The sequence below is a fragment of the Nicotiana tomentosiformis genome, chromosome 11 (genome assembly GCF_000390325.3).
Source record: "Nicotiana tomentosiformis chromosome 11, ASM39032v3, whole genome shotgun sequence".
Taxonomy (NCBI): Eukaryota; Viridiplantae; Streptophyta; class Magnoliopsida; order Solanales; family Solanaceae; genus Nicotiana; species Nicotiana tomentosiformis.
In genome coordinates this window covers 40,067,580-40,079,018 of record NC_090822.1, presented here as the reverse complement: position 1 = coordinate 40,079,018, position 11,439 = coordinate 40,067,580, and the positions used below count along the sequence as shown (strand labels likewise).

At 39.8% G+C, this 11,439-nt stretch overlaps 1 protein-coding gene across 1 annotated transcript; it reads right to left on the bottom strand.

The window, feature by feature from the left end:
- Positions 1 to 1,397: 1,397 nt before the first annotated feature.
- Positions 1,398 to 2,624, bottom strand: LOC138901307 (uncharacterized). The gene has a single exon (XM_070189062.1). The coding sequence runs from the start codon at positions 2,622 to 2,624 to the stop codon at positions 1,398 to 1,400; it is 1,227 nt and encodes a 408-aa protein (XP_070045163.1).
- Between the last annotated feature and the right edge of the window lie 8,815 nt (positions 2,625 to 11,439).

Genomic DNA, 11,439 nt, shown 5'->3' with positions numbered 1-11,439 from the left:
AGGACAATTCTTTACTACTGAAATCCTTTGAGGATCAACCTTAATTCCTTCTCTAGAGACAACATGACCCAAGAATGTGATAGATTCTAGCCAAAATTCACACTTTGAAAACTTCGCATACAATTGGTGTTGATGAAGAGTCTGCAAAACTACCCTGAGATGATCGGCATGGTCCTCCCGACCTCGTGAATACATAAGAATATCGTCAATGAACACTATCACAAAGGAGTCAAGGAAAGGCATGAAAACCCGATTCATAAGGTCAATAAAAGTTGCCGGGGTATTTGTTAGCCTAAAAGACATTACCAGAAATTCAAAGTGCCCATACCGGGTTCTGAAAGCTGTTTTGGAAATATCCTGCTCCCTGATCTTCAATTGGTGGTACCCAGACTGTAAATCAATTTTGCAGAAGTATCTAGCACCTTGTAACTGATCAAACAAATCATCTATTCTTGGTAGTGGGTACTTGTTTTTGATTGTGACTTTGTTGAACTACCGGTAGTCAATACACATCTTCAGTGATCCATCTTTCTTCGTCACAAAGATAACCGGTGTGCCCTATGGTGACACACTCGGTCGGATGAAACACTTCTCTAACATCCTTCAATTGTTATTTTAGTTCCTTTAATTCTGCTGGTGCCATCCTGTAAGGCGGAATAGATATAGGCTGCATGCCTGGCATCACATCAACCCCAAAATCAATCTCCCTATCTGGCGGAATCCCATGGAGCTTATCAGGAAAGACCTCTGGAAATACATTCATAACTGGCACAAACTCGAGTGTAGGTGCCTCAGCATTGGTGTCCGTAACCCGAACCAAATGATAGATACACCCCTTGTTAATCATCTTTGTGGACTTAAGGTAAGAAATAAACCTACCCTTCGGCACCACATTATCCCCCCTTCCACTCAATAACCAGCTCATTTGGAAATTTCAACCTCACAGTTCTAGTTCAGCAGTCGAGCTTAGCAAAACATGAATAAAGCCAATCCATCCCCATAATTACATCAAAATCGACCATCCCCAATTCAATGAGATCGGCCACGGTGCCCCGACCATGCACCGTGACAACACAACCCCTATAAACTCGTGTGACCATAATAGACTCGCCAATCGGAGTAGATACAGAGAACGGCTCAGGAAGCTGTTCCTATTCTATCCCAAATTCCATAGCAACATAAGGGGTAACATAGGACAAAGTGGAACCGGGATCAATAAGAGCATATACATCATGAGATTGGACAGTAAATATACCCGTGACAACATCTGGAGAAGCCTCTACACTCTGGCGACCACTCATAGCATAGAAACAGCTGGGTCCTCCTGAACTCTACGCACCACCCGTAGCTGCACCACGCCCTACTGGTGCCGGAGTGCCTCTTGCTGAAAGGGGTGTTTAAGATGTAGCAGCTGTAGAACTGGATGGCTGTGCTGTGCCCCTGCCTTCACCTTGGTGGGATGAATGATACTCCCTCTGAATATGACCCCTCAATACGCACCCGTAACATATAGGTAAGTCCATGTAGCAGATCTCCGAGTGCATCTTCCCACACCTGGGGCATAAGGGCCTTCGCTGCTGAGGGAATCTCCCTCCTGATCGGCCCTGAAGACTGAGCATAAGACTGGGATAGCCCTGATGACCCTCCCTGAAAGCTGATCTTCCCCCACCAAATGACTCCCCAAAGTTGCCCGCGGACCGGGCTTTGCTGGTAGCCTCTTGCTCCCTTCTGTTCTTCAACTTGCGGTCCTCTATAGCTTGAGCAAATGCTACCATTTCCCCATAGTTCATATCTGAATTCAAGGCAGTTGTAGTGGCCTCATTGATAACTAAAGGGCTAAGGCTCTGCACAAACCGACGCACTCTAGCCTCCATAGTAGGCAACATGTGAATAACATATTTTGACAGGCGCGCGAACTCCATGTGATACTCCCACACACTCCTAATACCTTGCTTAAGATTCTTAAACTCTGCGGCACAGGCTGACCTAGTCTCGGGAGGCAAAAAATGGTCTATAAAGGCATCAACAAACTCACTCCATCTCACTGGAGGGCTCCCCTCTTCCCAAGAGTCCTCCCACATCTCAAACCAAGAATAGGCCACCCCTTTTAGGTGGTAGGCAGCCAACTCCACTCCCTCCATCTCAGTAGCGCGCATAACCCGGAGAGTCTTATACATCTCATCAATGAAGTCATATGGGTCCTCCTCGGGATTAGCACCCGTGAATACCGGAGGATCCAACCGCAGAAACCTGTTTACCCTAGAACTAGTAGAATCCCCTTGGGGGCTAGAAGATGTGGGTGCAATATTCGTGCTTTGGGCCTGAGAAGCCACTATCTGAGTCAGCATCTGAATAGCTCCCTTAAGATCCCTATCTGAAATACCAGAGCTAGAAGCTGGGGCTGGAGGTGGAATCGGAATATTAGGTGGAGGAACCGTCGCACCCTCAGTAGGTGTAGGAACTGGTGTGGCCAGGTCCGGTGTAGTAGAATCAGGTAGTGTAGAAGTCCGGGGATTATCCTCACCCCTCGGGTGTTCACCTGCATCATCAAATAAATGGTCAACTGCCATTCCTAAGGCAGTGTTGGCTCCTTGGCCAGTTCTTTCTCTCTTCTGAGGTGCCATTTTCTGAAAGTTAAAGAAATGCACGAGTTAGAGGAGGAACAGTTGCACATTTAGTTTCATCGCATGATACGAAAGATCAAAGAAGGGTATTGTTCCTAAATATCCAAGTAGCCTCCAACTTATAGATGTGGTCGACAACATACCGATAAAAAAGACTCTACTAGACACGACTCCGAGATATCCTAGGACACTTTAAAACCTTAGGCCCTGATACCAAGTTTGTCACGCCCTAACCTCGGGAAGCGCGACCGACACTTAATCGAGTGAACCCGACCGAGCAAGCCTGTCAGATACTGTCTACCCAACTCAACCATGATCAAGAAAAGACGTGATTTCATTAAATATATAGTAGGGAGCTCATTCATGAAATACAAAATCGTTTCATTAGCCATGGCACCTTTGAGTCTCAAAATACACATTTCTTATAGTTCGAGTGGAAAAAGTGATCAAACACAACACAACAGGTTTAACATTCCCACCACCCATATACAACCCACATAGTGTCTACGGAACCTCTAAAGATACAAAAGAGAGTAAAGATGGTGCCGGGAACAAGACCCCGGCTATACCTCAAAAAGTGACCACAATATAAACAAAAGGTACAATACATGACCCCGGAATGAAATGGGGCTCACCGAGTCCACTGGGAAGAGGATGCAACACTGTCTGCTATGTAACCACCTTCATCCATTTAAAGATGCAGTGCCCCCGGCAAAAGGGACGTTAGTATCGTCGAATAGCACTAGTATGTATGGCTAAACACCATCTCAATAGAATGAATAATAATACAAGAGGAACAATCAAGAATTAAATAAGAGCTTCAAATAATATTAAAACATCAAGTTAAAGATCATGTAAGTTTTCAAGTCAATTTCCACGTTATTAGGTAGGATGGTTTTTAGTGTCAATATGCCACAATCCACAATACCACCGTGTTCTTACACGGAGTCCGATCTCGGCTCGATCGGCTAGGACGTCTCATTTGAGACATCAACCAATTTCACATCTTCATCCACAATACCACAGTGTTCTTCCACAGAGTCCGATCACGGCCCAATCGGCCAGGATATCTCCTTTGAGACATCACCCCTTTTCAATTAATCATCTCAATTCATATTTCGTTTCCCTCTTTCCAATACACTGTCACGAGTGGCCCCAATTATAAAGTTATTCTGGGCGCTTGGCCGTATTTCATGATTCAAGTTCTTTTCCACATTCCAACATTATTGCTATCATCAATAACAACACAGTTTTTCATTCAAGGCTTATGATTTCACATGTGAGAAATTTAGAATCTAAGGCATATAGAGGCTTTTCACACAATTTGACATAGCAGTCTTTAATCGAATTTGACTTGGAGTCTAGGCATTTTTTTAGCACATATTCTAAGTTTTGAACATTTCCTAAGATAACTAGATAACATGATGAAAGCATGGGAATACATATTACACATACATATTTTTAAAGCAAGCACATTCGGGATAGCAATTTCCGGGATGTTCAATTTGGGACTTACGTCGATTGTATGAATACCGTGGGATTCAATTCTAAGAAGAAGGGGGTTTAAACAATATACCTCAATTGAGCCTCTTAAAACTCTAAGATGTTCCGGAATATTAGCAAATTCAATCTATTTTAGCAATATAGCAAAATTGAACCCAAGATTAGGAAAACGATCATAATTCTAGCTCACTTGAGCATTCTATCAAACACTATGTGTGTATTAAAGTTTCATGGCCCTTTTTATGAAAGACTCCACCAACCCACACCCCATTATTTTCTATCTTTAACTCACAACCTCCCCACATACCTTAGGAACACATGCATGCCAGGTAAGCACTCCTATCCCTATGAATTACCTTACTAATGGCCCATTCTAGTTACATTTTGAAATTAAGAGTTTGGGTGATAGAATCTTACCTTTTAGAAAGAAGACCTAGGTGCCTCTCTTGATAATCTTCAAGGTTTTAAGTGAGAATTGAAGAGTAATTTGATGAAGATCACTTTCTCCCTATAGGACCCTCTCTCTCACTCTAAACATATCAGAAAATATGATCAAAATGGTTCAAGGTAGGTGTTTTAACGGAATAAGGTCAGATTTAAAAACCCTAAAAATGAAGCTACAGAACAGGTTCTGAGGTCGCATATACGACCGCATAATTTTTATGCGGTCCTCAAAATTACCGCAAAATTGGGGTGCCAAAACTAGAAAAAACTTGATCGGGTCTGCGGTCACTATGCGGCCCACAGACCTGTTCTTTGGTTGCATAATGCACCGCATAACGGTTCTGTGGTCGCATAGTGCACCGCAGAACCTCCCTCCGAAAAATCCCAAGGTGGGATATGTGACAAAAGTGCGGCCTGCGAAACTGTTATGCGGTCGCATAATGGCTGCGAAATTGACATAAAAAAAACCCCAGAAAACTGTCCCATTCTGCGACTAGTCTGCGGTCCGCAGAGTGGTTCTGCGGGCGTAGAATGGGCCGCAGAAATGCCTACTTCTGCCCAGCATTTTCCTTCAACTCCACACCTACTTTGGCATCAGAGAATCCAGGTTTTTATGAAACATTTTACGGGGCCTTACACCCAACCTAGAGTTAAACTCCACTCTAAAATACCCTTAAACACTAACAACATGTTTTCCTTACAGGTGTAAGTGCCAATGAGGCCCTTTCAATGTAAATTAAATGTCATGGCATTACTTACCACAAAAATATACTTTCCCTAGTGCCAATAAGGCCCTTTCGATGTAAATTAAATATCATGGCATTACTTACCACAAACATATACTTTCACTCCTAACATAAGAACATATAGTCTACATTGGATAACAAACAAACATATATCAAATAAATTTAAAGGTCTGACTTTTAAACACACATAGGTGAGGAGTAGAAACATCACAAGCATGCTGTAAAGGTCTGAACATTAGAGAAGAACACATTCAAAGGAAAGGCAAGCTATACATGGTCATATATGCAATAACTCAACAAATACAGATGTTCTTGTTTATGGCAAAACCAAATGTGAACTGATTGGTTTGCTTCTGGAACATACATGGGTTGATAATACCACTTAACACTTTAAAGGTCACCAATGAAGATTTCGACCAAATAGTCATGGCTAAATAATTACAGGGGTTATCAAAGATATCCGGGACATGATCAAATCTCTCAATAGGTCTGCAAGTTTACAGGTTAAAACATGGAATCCCTAAAGACTTTAACAGAGTCATACTCCTAATAATGTTAGCTTCAAATAAATCATCATGTTCATATAGCATCAGCAAAGGTTCTTATAAGATTTAAGCATCAGATTTGGTTTCAAATTAACAGTAGGGAAAGGACTTGTGTGGTTCTGGTAAAGGTATGAAATCCGGAATCAAACAGGAACATACAAAATCCAGTTAGCTACCTGAACACTTCAAGTGAAGTAATAACTTCATATGGACATGGGTGTTTTACACATTTATAGAATCGGGTTAAGCATGACATGAGGAGAAATAGTTACTGATAAAGGAAAGGCATGGCATTAATACAAGTTTAACTCAAACCTAAATCTAGATTAGTATGTAAGTATGAAATGATCATGCTTCTATTGTCACAAATTATCACTTTATTATAACAGAGTAATTAAGTCCTATATTTTAGAGAAGATTATATTAAAGATAAAATGCATATCAACTTTTCAAAGACCAATAATAACTAAAAAGGATTAGAGACAGGGAGGTACTATACTAATTAAGCTTTGGATTAAATATGCAGTTGAAAATGTTAACTAATCAAGAAGCAGCCAAGTTCAACTTAATAACAAATTATCAGCCATTTATGACAAAGAAATAAGATCATGATTGTTTTATGGGAGAAAGATAGCTTAATCTCAATATAATGTACATTAAAGATTCATGAAAAAGAAGACAGTTCAATTCAAACAAAACCAGGTCAATAGATGCAACCATAACTAGATGAGATCATGAAAATGTCATAGTGACAAATCAGAAATGGTCCTCACAGTTTAACTGACATAAGTATAGATAAGAGAAACATATAAACACTTAGAACATAATGTTTAGACTAAAGGGTAGATAATATAAACTTAATCACATCCATATACATCTCAGTCATGGTTATCAAATAATAAGCTTAACTCCAAGACTCACAAACTATTTAGATGCAACAAATAAGGGTAACGGTCACTGCAGATCAATGAAAGGCTATGAAGTTCATGTGAATATGAACAAATTATAACTCAAACATATAGACTGTTGGAAACTCAGGAACAAAAAATCAACAGGAATCACTTAATGGTTTGATCAATCATCGATTAAAGACTCTAAATCAGGACAAATAATCACAGATGGACATTGGACTAACAGAATATAATCCTCATCTATAATCCTCAAAATATAACTAACATATTTGTAGCATTCAAAGGAGATGAACGGAAGAGAAGGATGAGAGATGTTCTGACCTTTTTAGGGCAGCAGACCAAACGAAGGCTCTTTCTCAGTTGCTTAAGACCCCGGGAACCTAAAGTTTGAATCAGCGACAGCACTCAGAAAATGAAAAGAAAGAACAATAAGGAACCCTAGGATTCTTTAACTGAAAATTGCTCTCAGATGATATCAGTGTTAGGTCGTAGAGTTCACGTCTATGTGTGTTAGGTGAAAGCATTGAAGACCCCTTTTATAGTGCCATTTAAGGCTCAAGGGCTTCTCAAATTCAAACTAGATAGTGGAAGATGACGATAGTTGAGTGATGATAGCAAAGTAGAGGTAAATCGGAGAACACCGAGGGAAAATAGTGAGAAGTTTACCTGGGTAAGGGAAATCGACCATTGAACGCAAAAATCCATCGGTCAAAGCTCAATTCTCCAAGGGTCATTGTGTCTGACCTTTGGACGATGATTAATGATAATGAGTACAGAGAAAATCTTCATGCATAGTTTGATTTGAAAGAACATAAAAGGAACTAGACGATTTGAACTTTTGTCTCTAAGTCTAGGGTTCAGATTTGGGGATTTTGAATTCAATCAATGAAAATGGAAAGATCGGCTAGATTCACAGATGTCGGGGTAAAATGGATGATTTGAAGACCAGATTTGTGACTTTGCACGAATTGGTGCAAGGTCTATGATTGATTAGGGTTGATTGGGCTTGAGAGACTGAAGAGAGAAACGGGAAACTAGGGCGGCTGTTTTAGAAAAATGAGATAAGGTTTGGGGTGTCTGCAAGTTAAGATGGGAGATGGAACGGGAGCTGTTGGATCTATTTATCTACGACTCTGATTATTTGGTAATTAGGTTTTTTAGAAATGATTTAAGTGCAAAATTTGGTGGCCATTAGATCAAAAGAATTTGGATGGTTGGGACTTGATCTCTGGGGGTGGGTATTTAGATTAAAAGGAAAGTCAGGGAGTAAATGTGAGCCGTTGATCTGAATAATAGACAGCTCAGATTCGTTTGTGCTTTTTGTGTGAGTGATGAGGGAGGGTGACGTGGAATCACTTGGATTGCCATGGTGGAAAGAGATGGATGTTTGGGTTGGGTGTAGTTTTGAATTGGGCTTGTCAATTGGGCCAAGATTAATTTAAAAAATGGCTATTTTACCTTTGATTCACGAATTGGAATTGTGGCCTTTTGGTCTTTTAACCCCTTTTGAATTTAATTTAAATAAACTTAATAATTTTCAATAAATGTGGTAAATATTACAATTATTATATACTACTAATTATTTCGAACTAATTATTTATAAAAAATACTTCATTTTCCTAAATTGTAACACTAACTTCGAATTTCATATAATAATCTAATTAACCAGAAATTAAAGAGTAATTTATTAAATTAATTAGAATCTATGTAATGAATATATAAAGATTATTTTAATACTCTTAAAATAGTAAATATATTTGTAACTACATAATGTTAATGCTATGTGATTAGTTTTAACACTAATGCTTGGTTAATTTGTGAAAAATAGATATTCATTACTAGAAAATACTTTGAAAATATTTATTGTAAATTATTAAGTATAAATAAATTAATTTAAAAGGGGAGGGTCAAAATTAACCGTCAACACTACATGACATGCTAAATCTACGAACCGCATCTTGTACTGGGTCATAGTCATGCCCTCCTGGCGTAGATGCTCAACCTCCATATGCAACTTCTCTCTATGAGTTTGTGGAACTAACTTCTCCTAGAAGAGAACTGAAAACTGATGCCATGTGAGTGGTGCGGTGCTAGCTGGTCTGCCAGACTCATATGTCAGTCACCACTTGTAAGATGTCTCTGTAAGCTGAAAAGTATTAAAGTCAACTCCATTGGAGTCCACAAGAACGTTGTGTAAAGAGTAGGTGACACTGATTAAGAAATCCCTAAGTATCATCTGACTCTCCTTAGCTAAACTGGAGAGGATGAAGTCTCTGAAATTGCTCCAACCTCTTCTACTCCTTATCAGTAAAAGATGGTCCAACCTCGGCCCGAGCGACAATTACTAGTTGAGCGGGCAAAGCCCTTAGAGATTGATTACCCTAAGAGCTGCTCCCATGTATGGGCGAGGGGGAGTCTGTGCTCCTACCCCAAGCTGTGAGGTAGTTGGTGCAACTGGTATCATACCTGCCTGAGCCAAGGTCGTATACACACTCTAGATCTGAGCCAAAATCTTCTGAAGACCAGGTATAATAATAGGTACTGCCAGTGTCTGAGGTGGTCCCACCGACTAACCAATATTCAAAACTTGCTCCTCTACTGGAGCAACTGGTGGCTCCACAGGTGCTGCTCTAGCTATATTGCAACTCTACCTGGGCTATGGCCTTTCCCGACCCTGATTGGTGGCACTAGTGCCTGCTTGCTTGATCCAGTTGAACGTGTCCTCACAATCTATGTGAGAATAGAAGAGTACATGTTAAAACTTAAAAATTAACAAATACTCCCAACAAGAATGCAAGGAAATGGAGTTTCCTAATAGTTTGGTAGCCTCTCGATGATAAGTATATACATCTCCATACCGATCCGCAAGACTCTACTAAGCTTGCTCATGACCCAAAGAACCTGTGAACCTAGGGATTTGATAGAAAATTGTCACGACCCAAAACCAGCAATCGGTCGTGATGGTGCCTAACTCACTTGCTAGGCAAGCCAAACATAATAGACGAGGAACAAGATAACCAAAATAGTACAAGTATAACGCCAATAACATAAAATAAATGTGTCGACACATAACAATCCCCTAGAACTTGTAATATATGGTCATGATATCTAAAATAGAAGTACAGGTCTGGAAAACGAAACACCAATAATGTTTGAATGAAAATAACAGTACTAAAATGAAAAGAGATGCCAAGACTGCGACCGAGATACAGATCTACCTCGTCTCTCGAAGAAAATCACAGCAACATGTCATAGCTACTGATGGCTCAATCCAACACCTGGATCTGCATAATTAAGTGTAGATTGTAGTATGGGTACAACCGATCCCATGTACTCAACAAGTATCACAACTAACTTCGGCGAGGTAATAGAGGCAAGAATTATCAATGATACTCGCTAATAACCTATGCAGCTAATAAATCTCACAAGAACATAGCAATAATATGATCAATCATGAATCACAGATACAGCCACCTCGGCACACAAGATAACGTAACATACTCTGCTCCGTTAACAATCCAGCATATAGAGAACATATACAAAACATTACATGTGCACATTCCTGATCTAGCATATAAAAAAGATATGCAAATAAAACAGGTATACAACAAAGGAAATTGCGAGTTGAGAAGAAATGTAATACCTAAATCACACACTGGCTTGTTTTCCTCATACCACGTGTATACCATTAAGAGAGAAACATGAGAAGGTGACCTTAAGGGGATGAATCCTTATCCATACGGTGCACGAACAACTCACGTGCCAATAATATTTCAACCACACGGATAACTCACGTGCTAATAATATCTCAATCGCACGGACAACGCACGTGCTAATAATAACAACCGCACAAGCAACATGCGTGCCAATAATAACAATATATGGGATCCGCGTAGAAAAATCATATGCTATCATAACTCAACCATACAGACAACTCACATGCTACCAGTCCAATCCATATCACACAAAAGGTAGATATACAAGATTACATGTACATGAATAATGGATATCAAATTTCATACTCATGGGCTTGTATAAGTAACATGCTAGATGTATGCGTGTGTAAAGTGTGCTACCATAGCTCGAATAATGCAATTACATCATGAAAGTAGCAATTGTCAGGTTCAATAAGGAGATTAACCTCAAACATGGTTCAAATCGCTCACACAAGGTACAAACATAAAAAACATAACAAAATGAAGCTTAGAAATCAATTCAAGGCATATCATAACGCATGCACTACCTCGAGCATGAATAATACCACAATATACGCACATGGGCTCATCCTCTCACATATGCGCCACCCATAGCATGTAGCCATCACAAACAATTCAGGCAACTAGTGCCTCAGCCAATTTTAGGTAATATACTTACCTCAAGCAAGCTAAATCATTACTCTAGAAAGCTCTTCCCACGTGAATCAACCTCCAGACGACTCAAATCTAGCAAAAATAACCTAATAATATCAAAAGAAGCCATAGAAAACAACCCCAAACAATAAACCTAAGATCTTGATGCAAATATACAAAGTCAACCTAAAAGGTCAACCCCGGGCTTGCACCCCAAGACCCAACAAAACTAACAAATCCCGAACACCCATTCAATACGAGTCCAACAATGTGTGTTTCATCCAAATCCAACCTCAAATCGACCCTGAAAGCATCAA

What these genes read in the sequence shown, in the direction of transcription:
- LOC138901307 (XM_070189062.1), bottom strand. Translation starts at nt 2,624, where the DNA reads ATGGCACCTCAGAAGAGAGAAAGAACTGGCCAAGGAGCCAACACTGCC.